Below are 19,601 nucleotides of genomic sequence, written 5' to 3'. Positions count from 1 at the left end.
TGTTTTCAATATCTATGGAAACCAAGGATTTTACCCGTGTCTCGTTCTTAGCTATAATTAGCTTATTGATACTGATAGTATTATGGGCTTTGGGAATTAAGGAAAATTTCGCTCACTGCTGGCCAATCGCAGCACACATTAGATCTTGTCAAGTGCTTCTCTTTATTGACGGAAGTTTGTGTCTCACCCTCTAGATCACATGCTTTGTTTTATTTTTTTCACTCAGGATTCTGAGAAATGTAATATCGTCTTACTAAGTTGGCCGTCCTTGTTTCTATAATCGGAGACTTGTTTTCTTATGCCGGAGTTTTCATTTGTAGTTGGTTACGTGTTTGAATTTTAACCCCCAGGGTTATACTGAATAACCACTTGAAATCAGTCTGGTTTTACATCACGATCTTAATCATAACCTTAACTAGTTAGTGCAGGAAGTTTGCTCGTGCTGTTCAAAAAGGTCTGAGAAAACCTGTCGGCACCAAAAGGAAGACTCAGCTGCAAAACCTACGAGTCCGCTGGTAGAAGTCTGAAGTAGAAGTAGAATAAATTTTCTTGTCATTCCTTCCTAGTATTTATCTGCCGACATAACATGTGATCAGACAGAATGACTTCGCTTTGAGGGATGGGTTGAAACAAAACACCATTGGATCAGTTTGGATAGGTCAACCGGTACATGAAATTATAAACGTTGCACGACATTGATTAGAAACCGAAACATTCGGAGATATTTTAGACAAGACAACCTAAACTGTAACTGATATTGGTTTTCTGGTATAATTACCCGCCACTTGGAGTGTTGGAAAAATACCCTTAAAACCCCCTAAATAATCAAAGGCAGACGAAACTGCACTATGCGAAAATAAAGTTTTTGGCCACGGAATGAACAACTTTACATTATAAAGAAACAAAAAAACAATTTACTTTAACTCCTCAACGGTGAAGTGACGTAGCTTTAACTAAAATGACAAACAATAACAAAAGTTACACAATACGGAAAGAGCACTCTTAAACACTAACTTTGTTAAGGCCGCACAAGAGACCAAAATCAATACTGCAAAATACAAAGGCCAAAAAGAGAAGTTATCGAACAGCTGCACTTTGTGCGATAGGAGAGAAGAAAGGCATATTGTTGATATATATATCGAACAATTATGTGAGGTAGCAATAGGGCGGCAATGAAAATGACGAAAAGAAAAAGGTGCTAATGAAACAACAAATATAAACGTTGGCTAGTTACCGGGTGAAAAGACTCAAATATTAAACTCTGAACACGTGAAAAATCCAACACGAATAAATGTTGCACTTGGAACTTACAGCAGATATCACCTTTAAAAATATTTAAAATTTAACAAAAAAAATTTAGAAAAAGACAGGCATAATCGTGCTTCTCTATCAAATGAGGTATATTACAAATCAGAAATGAGGTATCTTGATCTTTGTTACTGCTGACAATCAGCTTTTCTTTCATGGCACAAGTATGGTTGTTACGTAATATGCTTGATAGATGTACGCTTTTGGATATGAGCCAGTTTGTTTTTCACAATGGCACATTATCATTCGCGTTATGTTTGCTTGAGGTAAGATGATATTGTCGTCGATATAACCAGGGATTAGTCAGGGCTGGTATCAAAAACAGTTTTATTTTCGAACTTCTGGCAGAAGCGCAGAGTTTCTTGTTGTTCCTTTAGTATGGTCCTCTGGTAATAGCCGGTAAGCAAACAGAATGTTTTATTTAGTATTTTAGAATTCGCGCCGACAATTGTTTAGGTTCCAATATCTTCCATATAACTTAGGCTAAGTATTTGTTTTCTTTTCAGTCTGACTTGGACTCACTCAGACACCATGATACTCACTTCGCACTTGTTCAAAGCGTTGATAGTTTGTGTTCCGTTCGTTCTTGTTATTTGCGAAGCAAGGAATATCTCTGAATCAGGTGAGCGTGAACCTACTTCAAAACATTTTCACTCGCAATGCCACGTTCCGAAAATCTTTCCTGAGGGAAATTTTTAAGTTTAAGTCAATTAATGTTGGCACGTATGACGCAGCGACAAGAACGCTCCACTCACTCTAATCGACTTCCACAACTGGATCGTATGTGAGTTGGATTCGCTTTTATTTTTCGTCGCTTTCACGAGGGTTTTTACCTCCTCGACAATAATCTATCTTCCAATTGTCAATTCGATCGAGAGAAAGTAGACGAAGAATCACCTCAGGGATTTGCTTTTCTTCATAGTTAATCCAAATTAGTTTTAATTCTTATGCCTGAGGAAGAGGATAGTTCTAATTTTGTGAAAAGCCATAAAATGACATATTGGAAGCACCAAAATGTGTTTTATGGCCCTGAATAAGTAGGGCGTCAGAGAAACACTTAATCTGACTTGTGTGGTCAATTATGACACTGAATACACTTTATCTGATTCGTGTAGCCAATCACAACACAGGATATATATATATACTTCATCTAACTCGCGAAGCCAATCAGAACACAGGATATGCTTTATCCAACACGTGTGGCTAATCGTTTTATTTTCATTTTCGTGGCGGGGAGAAAATTATGGAAGGTTGCTATTTATGGGCATTTCTTTTACAACAGCTCCTGACATTTGCCCCCCCGGATGGATGCGTTGGAATAACGCGTGTTACTACTTTTCAAATGATTCTGTCTCAAGCCGGGTCGCATGGCAAGACGCTAGACAGGCATGTCAGAGAATCCGTGGAGGAGACCTTGCCAGTATTCACAGTGCTGCGGAGAACGACTTTATAACACGCCATGTCTCAGGGTAAGAGCGGTCCAACTCCCTTGCTGAATTCTCACCAAATATGAAGAAGTCGAAAAACATAATTTTTGGAAGGGGGGTGGGTAAATATGTCTTTGCAAGGTAGTGTACCACTGGATATTGCGTAAAAGACTGTTGCAGCATTTTAGCAATCACTGGGAAAAGGGCAACCTAGTTTCACTGTGAGCAACGCTTACTGCTTAAACCGGAAAACGTTGCGAGACACATTAATCTTATACTTGTGCGAATGAATGGGCGCAAGAAGAAAACAAACATGCGCACAAATGTTTATTGTTGTCAGATGGTTTCCTTGTGTTCAATTGACTATTAATCGAGTTTCATCTTTTACTTAAAAAATTTGCACTATGGGTATTGCTGATCTCATTGCGTTGAAACCTACATTATTAAAGCGTAAACCTAACTCCCAACTCGACCAACATTTGAGTTTTTTTTCAAAATCGTGCATGGAGAAAAGTCGTGCACCGTCTCATTGAATGAATTTGAAAATATGAATTGTTGGTTATGACCTGACTAAGTTCGTGCGTTGCATCGCACAACTCTCAGTGCAAGCGCACCTATTTCCTTTAAGCTGTCGTTTATCATTATTAAAATAATAGTCATTATGATTATTTTCATAATTATTCTTATCATTAATTTTATTATGTAGTGCTTGTTGGATTGGACTTAATGACCTCAGAGCAGAAGGCAATTTCCAATGGTCGGATGGGTCATCATTTGTTTACCAAAAATATAGCAACAAAGAACCAAATGATTTCTATGGCCAAGAAGACTGTATAGAAATTAGGTCGTGGTTAGCAGGTAGTTGGAATGACTTAAATTGCGGTATCGACCTGTGCTACGTCTGCAAGCAGACCAAGAGTAAGTTACCCACAGTATGCTAGCTGATATGTAAAACTTATCATATTTTGGGCTAGCACATTTTGTTCTCCATTCTCTTTAGTCTCTGTAATGAGAAGTCAGTTGTTCGTGTCAAAGTTCTACTCCAAGCATGTACGAACCTCACCGCAAGGCCTTATTTAAAACTTGACCCTTTACATCCTAACATCAGTATGCATATTCTCCATACTGTTCTCTACAAATTTCCTAAGGTGCTGATATGGGGAATTTGTTTAACAACCAAGAGCCTCTTTAGCTGATTCAGGGGTAATATTCCAAAGAGAAATTAGCTGCTAGTCAATCTTAGCGTTAAAAGGGTCTAAGTGCTATTGAGGAAAATTTTAGCTTTGACGTTTGATTTCATAAACGAATATTCACGGCAACGTCACTGATCACAAGATAATCTGTTTTAATATTAGACTTAATACCGGGTATGTAGTGTATTTTGGGAAAACAACGGTAATTTCGTGAGCCTGCAAATACTTGAAAGAATTATATCCTTTCACATTTGGTTTGGAAAAATAAAGAAACATATTTCTAATATCACTTTTTGGTACAAGCAATCAAAATTTGGTAAAATCAAAGCTACAAATATTCATCATATTTACAGAGTCGCCGGCATATGTATGGTCTTTGACCACGTTCTCGATCCCCTAGTAAATTCTGGCACTGAATTTTTACTTTTCACCCGCCTTTCGCTACCGGATACGTGACACCTTAATTCTTTTACCTCTCTCTTTCTTCAACTTCCCAACCGGTCAGGACCTCCGCTTTCGAGCTGCAAACCTCGCGACGTCGTACATATTTCATTTGTTAGCACATTTAATTTTGAGAGGAATTTTTCCATATCGCGTAAGAGATAGGAGCCGGTAACTCGAATTTCAAGTTGCGCAATGCTATGCATAGTATTCGTTTCGAAATACTGTTTTTTCCGTTAGTTTGAAGGAAGTTAGAATTCGTTTCAGTGGCGCTTTAAAAATTATTCATGGATAACGGGGTCTCAAAACTTGTCTTTGAATTCCATATGCTTGCTATTCCGGCATAGTTTTTGTTCGGTTGGCTCGGAGCATTGCTACGCAATTAAAGTAACAGATGACCACCACATCACTGCCCGTCTGAATCAAAATATTCTATAAATTGTTTTTGTTAGAAAGTGACGGCTGATCAAAAGAGAAATTCAGCACAAACTATGTACTAAACGATATTTTTATGATGTGTTCCGCAGAAACCATCATACCAAATGTGAATCCTTTGGAACCTAAACCAAGTAAGTAATATCGACATTAGCTAGAGACACTGTGCATTTTGTTATCAATATTGTCACTATATTTGTGTTTATAAACAAGAGCCAGAATACTTAGTTACCACTTTTGGTTTTCAATTGTCGGAATATCTGAGATGACAAAGGTATCGTACATAACAGATTTCCAGTCATCTCCGATTTAGCTAATCCTGGGATGAATACCAAATTTTAAGGAGTTTAATCATCAGAGGAGATTTTGTCGCAAATGTATTAATTTATTTAGTTACGGTGCGAAATGTGGTACTACAGGATGAATTCGAGGCCCCGTCCAACTTTGAACTTTTCATGCGCTGAAATTTACCTCCTTACTGAGTTCATAAGTAGAAAGATGTTTGAATCGATGAAGTTTGACATGTTAATTTTGGTCGACCCAAGAATATTTTACGCGTGGAACACACGAAAGTCTGATTGTAAAGCAACTTCTAGAGCAAGTTTTTTTTTTTATGAGCCAAACATAATGCATGAAGGATTACTTCGCGTCCCACAATTCTCTTCTCTTACTATGTAGCACCAGTTTGACGATATATTCTTCTGTCGAACTTTTTCTTTTAGCCCCACCCAAAGATTTAAGTTCAGTACATGAAAGGTTTGAGATGGGTCAAGGTGATTGTTTTTTTTTCTTTGCTGTGTTTAAGCCCATGGACGATGTGAGGATGGCTGGATGAACTATGAAAAGAGCTGCTACCGCAGCGTGTCAGATCCTCTTCTTTCTTGGCAGAAAGCAAGGGATGTTTGTCGAAATAACACCAGTATGCATGGAGACCTTGTCACAGTGAATAATCGGTAAGTACAATACATTTAATCAAATCTACCACAAATTCCGTCGAACATGATTGGTTATCACCAGCCCGATTTGAGCACTGATAGGACAACGTGCGCGTCATGCTTTTAATTGGACAGTTAAATCGTGATGACGGCGGCTTACTACCTGACGCCCATTTACAACTCGTCAGAAAAAAGGGAAGCTAATTAGTGAGCATATTAACAAATCGGACTCCCGATTCGCGGTCGCCCAATTTTGTCAATCACTCCCTATGATTACAGACCGAATTGGACTCCTCTTTGTCTTAGTACCATTATTAACCTTACAAGTTACGTATTTATACCACAGCTCTAGTCTGAACCTTCTACGGTTGGTTATTTTGGCTTTTAATTTTCCAGGCAAGAACAGGTATTCTTAAATACTATCACTCGAGAAACCAGCACTGATTTTTGGATTGGCCTTAATGACTTGATCTCGGGGGGCATATTCCTCTGGACAGATAACAGTCCTCGCAAATATACTTACTGGAATGTCAGTGAACCATCAAATAATAAAGAGTCAATGGATTGCGTACTCATGAATCCTCATCAAGATGAAGGAAGATGGAGGACTGCGTCATGTAATCAGAGGAATGGGTTTATCTGTGCGACAGGTTTGTGAAGAAGAAAATGATTTTATGAACTGGCTCTAAAGTACAAAACCATCGAGGAAAAATGATGTCAAGTTAACTTAGGAAAAGAGGGAAATCTGACTTCCAAGTGAGAATTTGAACCCAACACCTTCCGATGACAGGTCAGATGTTGTATCTTCGAGCTTTGAAAAAAAATCATCGGCCTAATAAGGTCTTGTGAAACGTTGGGGTCATAGGTGACACATGTCTTAGGCTCTACTACGATGAGCCTCTGTAAGTGCGTCCTGTAGGCAAAGGAGGTACGTATGGTATGTCACATTAGAGCGCTTTCGATTGAGCGTCGTGAAATCAAAATCAAAGCAATCTCAGCAGCTAAACTGGCGTAGGAAAAAAAATATCAAGAGGAACTATGCAGTGAGAACCTGAGGTAAAAACAAGCAAAATGCATGAAGCGCAGGAAAACGAGGGTGACCAAGAAGTCCCAATTGGTTTTAGTTTTGAATCTGATTGAGGTGTTTTCTGGACCAATCACATAGCGATGTAAAGCAAAAAACAAAGCAATCCTGGATCATTTTTGAAACTCAAATGAAAATTGCTCTATTCACACATAATTTATTGTCTTGGCCACCGGGTTTTCTATGGTAAGGTGAGAAAATTTTTACATTATAAAGCGAGGCTGAAAGAAATAACTTTAAGAAGAATTTTCTGACTGGCAGACATCCAGTTTTGGTATTTAAACGGGACGTGCTTGTTTCGTTTTATTTCAATTTGTTGGGCTTTTCTTCATACAAATCCCTCTGTTGTGAGACATGTTCCCTGCGTTTTTAACACGACTATAAACCCTATCTTGTAGCTAATATTTAAAATAGAAAGCAAGAAACAATACAAGAATGTGAAAAGAAAATGGGTGATTTGTACACAACCTGAGTAGGGGCTGCTTGAAATAATTGTTAGAGATATAGTCAGGCCATCTAACCAACATTACTGGTAGTTTGAATAACATAAGATTATGATCGAGTGATAAAAGCTCTACGTTGCAAGTAATGGATAACCTTAAAAAAGACTACAAATGTATAAAAAAAAATAAGGAAATGGTTGAATTGGGCGGAAGATACACAGAGTTTGTTAGCTTATACTCTCGCTCAGAGTATGCTTTTTCAACTCCTGATGAAATTATTTTTCTAGGTTGTATTTCAAGGAAGATAACTTAGTTTATGTCATTAAGCTCACTCGAATATACTGAGGTTTTATATTTGATTTTTCATAGAGGCTCTTCCAATTCTTCCAATTCATGACCGACCGCCTGGTGAGCTTTTTTAATTTGTTATCAACGTAACCCTCCTGACGACGATTTAAAGGAAAGTTGAATTTAACCGTGACCGTTGATTGTGCTTTTTTCTTTTGTTTTCTTGTTGGTTCGCAACTTCGTAACTTGGCGCGGAAGTTGGTAAGTTCGGACCACATCTTGGTAACTTGCAATGGCAACGTAATGACTTGCGACTTGCGATTGCAACCTAAACTTGCATGGCATCACTTGGTGGCTTACAATGATAACATAGCAACTTGCAATGGTAACTTAGTAAATTGCAAAGGCAATTTACTACGTTGCCATGGTATTTTCGTAACTTGTCATTTGCAATGGCCATTGAGAACTTTGAAATGGCAATTTAGAAATTTGTCATCCTATTTTGGTAACTTGCAATGGACACTTAATAACTTGAAATGGTAATTTAGTAACTTGCAATAGCAATTTGATAACTTGCCATGGTATATCAATATCTAACAATAGCAACTGAGTAATTTGCAGTGGCAATTTAGTACTTTGCAGAGGCAATTTGCCTTTGTATTGTTTTACCTTGTGATGGCTATTTAGTAAATTGCATGAGCAATTTAGTAACTTGCCATAGTATTTTAGTAACTTACTTCAACAACTAAGCAATTTGCAGTGGCAATATAGTACGTTGTAATAGCAATTTAAGAATTTGTCATCTTATTTTAGTACCTTCCGATAGAAACTTAGTAACTTCTAATGGCAGTCTAATATCTTGACGTGGTATTCTTATAACTTGCAGGTGCAGCTCAGTAACTTGCGAAGACCCTTGATTAAGCAATTTGCTCTGGCGACTTATTGACTTGCAATGGCAATTTTGTAACATCCAGTGGCTATTTACTAACTTGTCAGAGCAAACGATCGCAAATCAATCACGTTATGCGTGGCGTGGCGGGAATTTTAGTTTATCGTTACACTTGCGTTTAAGATGCTCGTAAGGAAGTCGGATGACCAGACAATTTAGTTCCCTGACGGGGCGCACGACCGCTTGCCAAAAAGGACGAGGACTCTGCGAACGACATTGACAGCCTTCAGGACAATTTGTAGGAAGTACTTATCTCTAAATCTTATATCTAACACTACGTCGGTGTTTTTTATTTTTCAGTATGGCTGTTTTGGTTAAGTCGTAGCCTATACTCAGCTACACATTACTGGCGAGTTATGAAACGCAAAACAGCAATTTTGCAGTGAATGCTTTTCAGCCTGTGAATGTAGCAAACGGGTCACCAGGTCAGGTTCATTGTTGGAGATTTCTTCAACATTTCCATCCATGTTAAAGGATTTGCGTCACTGCATTTTCTGAGATATCCGTGGCGACAAATGAAAATGGAGATAAAAAAGATCAAATTTTGATGAAAAGTAAATAATGTGGATACATGTATATTCCATTAAAATGTTATTATACGACTAAAAAGTTGCGTTATACAAAAAAATGCAAAATAGAGAGGAAAAAGATTTGTTGGCTATAATCACAGGAAATCCTTCGTCAAATGAGAAGGTTAAGACTTTGTCATAGAATCTCCTTAGAATACTTTTCGAGGATATAACATCTCAGCATAACAATAGCAGCAAGAAATAATCCTTTCCTGGCAGAAGCCGTTTCAGCCGTGTTCCACGACGATTGGTGCCAGAGGCTGTGGCGAGATACAAATTTAAAAGCAGTCTTCGATTCCATTGGTGCTTGTGACATCAAAAGGTTTGAATGTACAATTTTCTTTTTTTTCCTGAAATAAAGCTGTCGTGATGTTTTAGAACAGTCTTTCTGTTATGCAACGTGATTCCATACCAAAACTACAGTTTGAGTTAGGTGTAAGTGGGCTGGGAGTGATATTGTATTCAGAATGGCCAAGGATTTTTGAGAAACAAGTGTTTTATCACGAGAGAATAGAAAAAGGCTGAAGTAAAATTTTGAGGGAAATCCCTGAGAAAGAAGTTTTATTTCGAGATTTCAGGGCTCCATCTTAGATCCAAGAGAAAGATAACAATCCAGAGCCTTGTTTTTACTCATAAATCATACATACACAGCCCTTGGTTGAGTGGCTTTCTCCTGGAGGCTAAGATTCATTTATATCTAATTTTTGACTTAGAAACCATATTTCGTGTGTCTCTGAACTTTATTTTCATGTCATAGCATCCATATGCGTCCATTCCGAGGTAAACTACCACATTTTTGCAATAAGTAAAATAGATTCGAGACAATAAGCAAGATTTTTCTCCTCTTATATGCAGGTTAGATGGACTTTGTCATTGTTGTCTGGTGATGGAGAATTTTATTACCACCTCCATTACCCTTGGTTTAATTATTTCCATACCCCACTCTCACTTCACCTCGCCCAACTCGTGAACTTTGACATATTTATCTGGTACATTATCTGAGAGGTTGTGAGATTTTTACACCGTGAGCCTGTTATATATGTGTTTTATTTCCAGGTCCTCAATCCTCCGGGTTGGGAAATTGAAGAGGAGAATTAGATAATAAGGTAATTAAATATGGAGAAGGAAAGGGTTGAATGGTGCATGGACTGTCACAGTGACATCTCTTTATCAATTCTTACCTCAGTGAGATATGATTAGTTTCGTTACTCATTCTTGGTTGGCTTACGCAAGCAATTTGCCATTTTTCCCAAAAGATCGTGGACAAAACTTCGCAGAAGCAGAGTATTAGAGACTTTAAGAAAAAAACGACGGCGACGATAGTGAGAAGGTGGCGAAATATAAGATTTCATGAACCTGAAAACTCGCTCAGCGCGCGCATTTAAAAACTTTGTAAATATCTTGGTCGTCGTTTACAAAACAACATTAGAAAATCTCCAAAATTTTGCGCAGTCTGAGAACGGGAACCCCTCGGGCAAATCATCCAACGCTCCATTCTCACGTTTTGCTAAAAGAAAAGATCTGGCGCCGTTTAAGACAGCAAACATATCGCGCGCTACGCATGAAATACTCAGGAGAAACGGAAGTTCCTTTCTTTTTTAAGCGATGTTTTCCCAGGTATAGCTGTCGTGACTCCCTAATTAAATCTGTGGCAGAACGTAAGTAGAAAATTTATTTAAACACATCATAACCTCACGAGACGTTGACGAAACACTGCAACAATTTCGAAATTTCTGTACCCATGCTTGAAGTACAATCTTAAATGAACATATCACAGAATGGTACTATATAGTTGTATATATCGAGACTGACGTGGATCGACTTATATATTTGCTGCTGATGGTCTTAGTCTAAGGTATGCCATTTTGATTTGAAGTCTCTAATGAAGTTTACGACCCTTGTTTCAAATCCTCGTAAGCATACAATAAAATTAGTTTTGTTCTAAGATAAGCTTGATTAGTAAGTATTGATAAAGCCGAAAAGATCAGGGATTATTATGCAGGGGTCCATTGAACGAGAAACCCCAACAACGTAAATACTAATCCTGTTGATATTTAGATGATTCATTGGGCGCGCCTTTTGAGGCACGAGTTTTAAATTTCAAGGTCTTTCCAGTCGCAAATCACTGTAAAAGCTCTGGTGTGCATGCTTGCTTACAAGATGCTTTACATTTAAGCTTCAAGGACTTATTGAAAACCATATCACTGACAACATTTTTGCATGCTTTTCAAATGATTTTCACGTGCCTTTTACTTGCACGTAAAACTTATGCAATAGGTGTGAAAATCGTATTTAGACTTCCTCTAGATTTTACCATTACAAGAGCCTGAGCACGTGCAGATGTGCGTCTTGGTTTTTTTAGGACTTCCGCCGCCTATTGATGTCTATCATGTGGGAAGCTTTTCTTTGTATGAAAAAAAAACCTGTCATTTTTTTCTCGTGACTCTGGCGAACCCATCTCATTATCAAACTGAAGTTATGTCATAGCCATGAACGGTATTGTGCACAAGAAAAGCCTTTTCTTATGTACGTTGAAAACCTCGAAATGAACGACTCGCCAAAATGGCTTCTTTTCATCAAAGTAAACGGTCAGGTAACAAGTGATACGCTGTGAAAGTAAGGTGAGGTATTTTTATTGAGAATTTGACGTATTGTTTTATTCCTTAGAGCGGTCGTAAATATTCTCATACAAGCTTTTATAATATTCCGCTATGACTGTTATTGGGCAAGATGATCATCTCACAGCTGGAGCTTGGGCTGCTTGTGGTTAAACTATTTGACAGTCAATTATCTCTTTTTCATATATTAAAGTTCATTGTATTATTATCTCATTTTCATAAATGCTCTCAAAACGGGATAACAACTGAAGCTGTTCGAGGAATCAACCAAAGTAGGAGTATTTTAATCGTCATGATACTCAGTGCGCTCTTGTTCAAAGCGATTCTCGTTGCTTTCCTTGGCTTTCTGGATAATTGGCAAGCGGATGCGTGTTCAGGTTGGTGTGAATCCACGTTTATTCTTATCCGCTGTCAATAATAAGGGTATTGTTGTTCTTAGTGTATCCCTAGCCTTATTCGGGAAAAAACATTTTAAAATCTCTCGTTATCACTAAATATTAAAGCAACCATAGTTTAGTCATTGAATTGAACATGACCATGTGTATATACCAACTAGCAGGTGAAACAAAATCAAGATAGTTAGACTGATTGTGGATTGTGGGACGTTAAATGATGATCTTAAATCCAAAGTCTATGATGGCTTCTCAGGTAGCTGTTTAAAAAGAATTCTCCTTACTTGCCTGGCAGCAAGGCCATCATATCATTTTATCATACCCATGATATCAAAAACAAGACGCTACTCAGAGCCTTTATTATAGCCGGATTTGCGGTTCAGAGGGAACGAATTAAAGGCGTTGCAGTTTTTAGCAAAATCGCTGTTGGGTGCTTTACATTGTTAACTTAACATTGAGAGTCATAGAGATTAAACGAGTTGATGCCATGACAAATTGGAAATACTAAAATCGCCAGATGAAATGCGGGGAATAACGTAGGTACCGCGGCAAAGTCAACAGAAAAGTAGTAAATCGCTTTGTGAATTAGCTTGAGTCACGGAGAAATCCTGAATGATGGTAACCATCCAACTCCACAGAATAAAAAAACGCATATCTCGGGCGTTCTATAAAACCAGTATTAAATAGAATCCTGCGTTTATCAAATTTCCGGTTGCAAAGCTCATCAAATTTTAACGCTGCGATTCAAATCTTTCCTTGCCTGCACGAGCCAACTTCCACTATTTTCCTTTCCTGTCTAAAGTTTCGCCTCACAGTTACTCAATAAATATTTGCATTTGAACGCGATGATCTTTGTTTAAGAGGTTTTCTCCCGCTGACATCTGGTTACAAATCTCTGGAGTTTTCTGCCGCGGAACGATATACCATAGAAGGCATTTCGTGGACCACAAGTTTTTCGACGGATTGAAATTAAACATATGTGGCAGTGACTTTTACAAGTTTTTGTTGGATAAGTATGGTTTTTTTGGTCCGCTAAAGTAAACTACTGAACGATCCCATTGCCAATATTTACTTAAGATAATTGAATTGATCTATCGAATTAAATCAATCAGCCAATAAACTTTAACTGTCCCACGGTTGTTGTTTTAGAAGCGATTCACAGTAATAGGTTTGCGCTTTAAATAAATATTTTGAATTTTGCTCGAAAGATAAGTGTAAACTGTTACAAGCTTGGTTATCGTTTATGCGCGGCCCAGCATTTTAAGCTTGAATAAACTCGATGCAAAAACTCATAAGATCTATTCTGCGGAGGAAAAACCGAATCGAATTTCTGATTTTGGCCGGTTAACGGCCAGAGTAAAGAGTAGATAATGGTCCAGGTTCCTTCTTTGTCGCATTTTATTTAAAGTAAAAATCCGAAGACGCACCACGCTGGGTGACTTTAACTCTTCTTATTCAAGCGGAAATTGACTGCATTCTGCATTTGTTTTCATTCAAGACTCCCTCCGTTTTCGTCAAACCTTGTGCCTTATAGTTAAAAGGGAGTTAGATGCGTGTTAGTTACTTGCCTCATTAACCTCGCAGCCATTGTCTTGCTTCGTACAGTAGAAGCAAAGGAAAGTGTTAGGATCTTGGTCGCAACTTTGCACAATACAACACAACAATGACCTTGGCAATTTTATAACACGCCTCTTCAAGTAAAATTTGCTTTCGATTTGTACATGGAGCCGGAAATCTGTTGCTAATGGATTCACAATCATTCGGTACTGGGCTTATTAACTGCGTGAAGCGATAACGATTTATATTTTACGAGGTAAGAATTCAAATTTAAAAAAGTAATTCATGTGTTCAAGCTTATCTTCTGTTAGTAATATACTTTATAAACGCCATTCTCACAATCTAGAAGCTGACAAACACAAGTAACCTAGTGAGCTGGGTTGTACAACATAAGCTAGCGTGTTAAGGAAACAAAGGAACTTAGCGTATTAAAAAAAAAAAAAATCTAGCGTGTTATAGAAACATAGTTCTACCGTGTTAGGCAGACACGAACAATGGCTACTGACACCCTTTCCAAAATCAATTTTTTTATGCGTATATCTGCACGGTAAGCGTGCATGTCATGCCATTAGCGTGCGAGCTTGTCATAAAGTGCCGTATGCATGCATTCACCTTAGCGTTGAGATACGGTTTTTAGTGATTTATATTCCAATGATGCGTAAATCAATCAAATACTTTCAAAGCTATTTGAGAAGCATATTTGTGATCACTTGTACGACTTGCTTGAGAAAAATGCGTTACTCCATCACCTCCAGTCCGGATTCCACAGATTCCTCTCCACTGAGACCGCCCTCATTCGACTAATCGACCAGCTGTTCCTTGACTTAGACAAAAACAGAGCAACGGGGCTCGTATATGTTGACTACAAGAAAGCATTTGACCTCATAGACCACGATCTACTTCTAACGAAACTGAATGTCTGGGATATGTGATCACGAACTAGACTTACTACGCAACTATCTGAATGAACGCAAACAATACGTAGTCATTGACGGAAGTCGCTCCTTCCCAAGAACTGTGACGGCTGGAGTACCACAAGGGAGTATACTGGGCCCCATTATGTTTCTCCTGTTCATCAACGACCTACCCTTAGCAGCTCAGCGTTCTACCGTTTACATCTATGTGAATGACACTACTCTCAGTTTCTCATCTGACGTGACAGATGGACTTCTTGGCATCACATCAACCCTTCAACAAGACCTAGATGACCTTCGCAGTGGTCGGCTGCCAACAAAATGGTCACAAACGCCGCCAGGACGAAATGTCTCTTATTGACCGGGAAACGCCTTACAAATAAGATCGTCGATAGTTCTTTAAATCTTCATCTTGGGAACTCAAATATAGAGCAGGTGGATAGTCAAAAACTCCCAGAACTTGCCATTGACCGACACTTAAGCTTTAATATTCAGGTTGAAGAACTGTGTAAGAAACTATCCCAAAGAATAGCACTACTTAGGAAGATAAGAAGATTCCTCCTGAACAGCGCATATTATGCTATGTTCAAGTGATAACATAATGAGAGTCTTCAAGCTTCAAAAACGCGCTGCCCGAGTTATCTCGGAAGCTTATAAAAGGTCGAACAGCGTGAAACTCTTTAAGAAATTGGAGTGGCTTCCTTTTTATGACAAAGTCAAGTTAAATAAGAGCGTTTTAGTTTTAAAGCGTTTATTAGGAAGCTGTCCTGCATATATGTACGATATACTTAAATTTAATGCAGACCTACATTCACGAACTGGTCGTTATAGTAAATCAAATTTCGCCTACCCTCGTTTCAATCGCGAAACCGAGGGAGGGAGGACCTTTAGCGTATCTGCAACAAGGCTGTGGAACCAGCTACCTACTAACCTAAAAAAATAGGCGACAACAGTTGCTTCTTTCAGAAAGGCCCTTCACAGACATTTCTAACGAGCTACGATAAAGTAAAACATTTTAGTCCGAATGCGATTAGTAAATTAAATCTCGCCTGCCCTCGTTTCAATCGCGAAACCGAGGCGACCCAAGCGGCATATTGTATTTTGACCCGACCCATGTGGCATATTTTATTTCATATAGTTTTTAGCTTGCATCCTTATAGACCTGTTTTATAATCTTCGAATTCATTTTACATACATTTTAACTCTAATTATGGTACTTTTAGGATCGAGAGCCACCAGTTCATCAGTTGAATTACTGTCTTGTGTTACCCGCCTTAAATAAAGTTGTTATTATTATTATTATTATTATTATTATATCAAATCATTTCAGTTAGATAGTGAGCTGGTTCCAGCTCGTGAAGTCAATAATAAGGTTATGTCAGGGTTGCTGCATTTTCTGCGTCAGGGTAATTTTAGGGGATTCTTCAAGGGAAAAAGCTTTATACATCGGTTCCCAGTATTTGTTTCCGTGTTTGCTCGCCTGATGAGGGAGCCGTTAGTAAGAACACTGAATTTGATATGTAATTTTTACAGGATTACCGATACCTCTTTCAAGCATTAATATTGCAATTGCGAGTGTTCGAGTAATGTGGATCATAGTGATGGATTAGGAGGGGCATCTTTGGTGTTTCGGGTGGAACTCACAAAAATTTTGCTTCTTTTTCAGCTCCTAACATTCGTGAAAAGGAAGGAAACGAGATAAAAGTCATCGAGGTGACCAGCGGAAAGGATGTTAAACTCACTTGCCAGATCAGAATCGCTGGTCAGACCTCAAAACCAAGGTATTACTGGCTCAAAGACAATCAGACGCTCAGTCCATCGAGTCATCATCGTCTGAGGTTAAAACTCTACAGATACCTAAAGATAAAACGAGCTAAGAAAGAGGACACCGGCTTCTACACCTGTGTCGCAGTAAATGACTGTGGCAAGAATCATTTTACAATGCACCTATTTGTCAGAAGTAAGTAAACATTTGCAACCATTTGAGTTTTTTTAAAAGTACAAGTACGCACGTAATTTATAGCGATATCCTGAGGTGATGTCAGTTTAAGTAGGAGTTGGAGTTGCTGAGGTAGGCAAATAAGGAGGGAAAAGATGGTAATTTCATACTTGCCATTACAAAAAGTTATTTCCGACGAAGTTGCAATGTTTCCTTTACCATTGCTTAAAATATTGAACTGAGACAGCTGGGAGTTCACCCGTCAGGACTTAAATAGAAAGATTCAGATGTGTGTGGCCTCAGATAATCTGCATCACAAAAGCATTTTCCATCTAGATAATTTCTTGTGTTTTTCTCTTTGAGGTCCAACACTGGATCCCAACAAAATTACAGTAGGAGTTAAGACAGATGTACTTTCATTTCTAATCGGAAGAAATTAGTGAAAAATGACTGTAGAAGCAGTTTAGTTGATACAGGAGCCGATGTTAATGTTCTTTGAAATAGAGAAAAGCAACCTTCCTCTGGAAGACAGTCTCAATGGGGTGATGGCTTTTACGGCTAACGTAACGTTACGGCTAATTTTGGCCAATCTACGGCTAACGGCTAAATTTTTGGCTGTTGTAAGGCTGTCGAATAACTCCATTAAGACCCTCTGAGAAGAAAACTGATGATGAAAAAAAATTATCAAGAAATTGCAATCTCTTGAAAAAACATTGATGAAGTGTTGAAGCTCATCTACAAAGCCCATCAAATCAATCTTTCAAGTTAAGATTTTGTAAATCCAATTAAGAAAAAAATTATATTTTAGCAATCGCATATGTTATCCAGTAAATTTCATAATTTTTCTACGCTTTGACTCGGGAGCTGAGACGGCCAAGATCTGATTGTTGATTCTTCCCTTTAGCTGCTACACGCATTTCCTTATAAATGCCGGAGGAACGAGAATTTGGTGTTAGTTACTTCTAAGTGATAAGTTTGATTATTCTCATTTCCTGTTTGCTGGATAATGTATGGATATTATACTAGGAGAAGTTACATGTTAATCACTTGTGGGAGTTAAAGGGCAAACGGGTTATGGGTCAGAGTGACGTGTTACAGTGAAACCTCGATTTAACGAAATGCCAAAGGACCGGGGAAATTGGTTCGTTACATCGAGAGTTCGTCATATCGAAAACCTCGATTTAACAAATTTGCGGAAAAACAACCAAAATGTTGGTTATGTCGTGGCATGGTTAACAATTGCTTTCTTTTTCTTCTTTCTTTTTTTTTTTGGGAGTGAGGTACCACAGGAATCGGAGCAATTACTGTAAATTATATTACTGCTTTAATGTCTATCTGCAGAATTATTCTTGAAAATATTTTTTAAAAATCTAAACTAGTGAGCAGCACTCTGCGAACAGTGGTTGTAAAACTTTTTAATTCTCCGACGCGTTTCGTCTAACTGTCGTAGACTTGAGGGAGTTTTACAAGTTAACACCAAACGCCTGTATTTATAAACCATAGTCAGCGGCTTTTACTGGGGCCAATGACCTTATAGGCTTGGCTGGACTTACGAACAGGAACATGCGAAGTTATGTAAAATTTTGAACATTTTTAAAGCAAGGTTAGAAAAATATGTAGGGGCCACGGTTTTAATTTAGTGTTAACTTGTAAAACTTCTTAAAGAAGTCGACGACTGTTAGCCGAAACACGTCGAAGAATTAAGAAGCTCTACAACTACTGTACGCAGAGTGCAGCAATTACTTGTTTATTATTTAAATGGAAAAATATTCGAGGAAATTGCATTTGCGCACGATGTCCGCGCGATGAAGCCCTTTCAATGCCACCACACAAACGTAACTCTTAAAGAGATTCAATCAACACTTTATTCACAGAATACAGTTATCAACGTTACATGGCTTCATTCAGTTACATTGCAATCAATAAATCCTTGCCGCAAACAGCAATATGGCTCAATCAGCATCAAGCAATCATGCCCTCTTGATTATCAATAGTGCCCTCGTGATTAAGAAAAAAATACCCTCTGTCCCAGCCAATCTGCACTCAGTAATTATGCCCCGCATGTGATAAAACTCTGAACCATCACCATAAGATCAGTACTGTAGAACACTTAAATAAACTAATGTGTAGACTGTAACCTGCGATGTGTTAGTAAGGGGTGGCTTCCGGGCAGTTGTCGAGAAGTTCAACGCTCAAATACTGTGGCTGTTCTGTGCTTTACAGCTGCTCCAAGATTTACGGTACAGCAAGGCAAGATGAGCCGCAACCTTCTTACAGTACCCGTTGGACACTCTGTAAAGCTGGACTGTTCTGCCGAAGGAAACCCTCGTCCTACCGTGAAATGGTACAAAGACGGAAACTTGTTTAAGGAAAGGAAAAGTGGCTACAGACTGTATTGGAGTCGATGGGCAACCATGTTGATTCTGAAGGGCTTGGTTCCCTCTGACGCTGGGTCATACATGTGTAATGTGAGCAACTCATACGGGTGGATTAATCATACATACAAACTAAACGTTCATGGTAAGACGAAAAATCCTTCAAATTTTTCCGGCTAATCTTCAAACTCTTGTGATCAATGTAAATCCCATTAAAAATAGTCAAATTAAAATAAACATTGCAAGTAACGAAACAATAGATGTTTTTGGGTTAGATTGACAGTATTGACAGTACTCTCCTTTCAAATTTTTAGAACGAACTCGTGCTGAACCAGTTGTTCTACCCATGGAGAATGTCACAGTTTATCGAGGAGAGAATGCCAGCTTAACATGCAAAGCATCAAGTGATTCCATGCCTCATTTCCAGTGGCTAAGGTGGTTTCCTCTGCGTTCCAACGGTTCGGCCAACAGTTCGGCCAACAGTTCGGCAGATGATTCAATTGAAACTCCTCACTACGAAATCATGAATAAAGAAGACACAGACCAATATGTAATTTTGCCTCCAAGTGACGGCAAAATGTTTGATTTCCACGGAGTGAAGTTGACTTTGTTTAATGTCACAAAGAGGGACGAAGGAAAATACACCTGCATTGTGGGAAATGCTGTTGGTTACGCAGTCGAACATACTTACATCATTGTCCAAAAAATGGGTAGGTAAAACCATAATTAGATTA

At 38.4% G+C, this 19,601-nt stretch overlaps 2 protein-coding genes across 9 annotated transcripts in view; both read left to right on the top strand.

The window, feature by feature from the left end:
* Positions 1-1,467: 1,467 nt before the first annotated feature.
* LOC113684952 (macrophage mannose receptor 1) lies at positions 1,468-7,829 on the top strand. The gene is made up of 8 exons (XM_089196427.1): positions 1,468-1,707; positions 1,815-1,930; positions 2,591-2,777; positions 3,442-3,653; positions 4,897-4,938; positions 5,610-5,757; positions 6,136-6,389; positions 7,636-7,829. Exons 2-8 carry the CDS (start codon positions 1,840-1,842, stop codon positions 7,686-7,688), a joined length of 987 nt encoding a protein of 328 aa, XP_089052553.1. The 5' UTR covers positions 1,468-1,707; positions 1,815-1,839; the 3' UTR covers positions 7,689-7,829.
* Positions 7,742-19,601, top strand: part of LOC149050361 (fibroblast growth factor receptor-like 1) — a 28,983-nt gene continuing 17,123 nt past the window's right edge. For 4 of the 8 annotated variants that reach the window (XR_016183656.1, XR_016183655.1, XM_089196417.1 and 1 more), the window contains exons 1-4: positions 7,742-12,067; positions 16,220-16,513; positions 18,716-19,012; positions 19,182-19,577. Coding sequence is in view for 6 of the 8 variants with exons in the window: in XM_089196417.1 (XP_089052543.1) it covers positions 11,803-12,067; positions 16,220-16,513; positions 18,716-19,012; positions 19,182-19,577 (1,252 nt within the window). In the remaining 2 variants the exon portion in view is untranslated. The remainder of the gene's footprint in view (positions 12,068-16,219; positions 16,514-18,715; positions 19,013-19,181; positions 19,578-19,601) is intronic. The other 4 variants (XM_089196415.1, XM_089196414.1, XM_089196413.1 and 1 more) reach the window with 4 other exon arrangements.

This window comes from Pocillopora damicornis, chromosome 2 (genome assembly GCF_964200805.1).
Source record: "Pocillopora damicornis chromosome 2, jaPocDami1.2, whole genome shotgun sequence".
NCBI lineage: Eukaryota > Metazoa > Cnidaria > Anthozoa > Scleractinia > Pocilloporidae > Pocillopora > Pocillopora damicornis.
Note: the sequence above shows the minus strand (reverse complement) of the source record. Positions and strands in the feature narration are given on the sequence as shown.

Coding starts and splice junctions, on each gene's coding strand:
- LOC113684952 (XM_089196427.1), top strand. CDS start 1,840: ATGATACTCACTTCGCACTTGTTCAAAGCGTTGATAGTTTGTGTTCCG. Junction 2,778..3,441: donor ATAACACGCCATGTCTCAGG/GTAAGAGCGGTC, acceptor TTTATTATGTAG/TGCTTGTTGGATTGGACTTA. Junction 6,390..7,635: donor TGGGTTTATCTGTGCGACAG/GTTTGTGAAGAA, acceptor GATTTTTCATAG/AGGCTCTTCCAATTCTTCCA.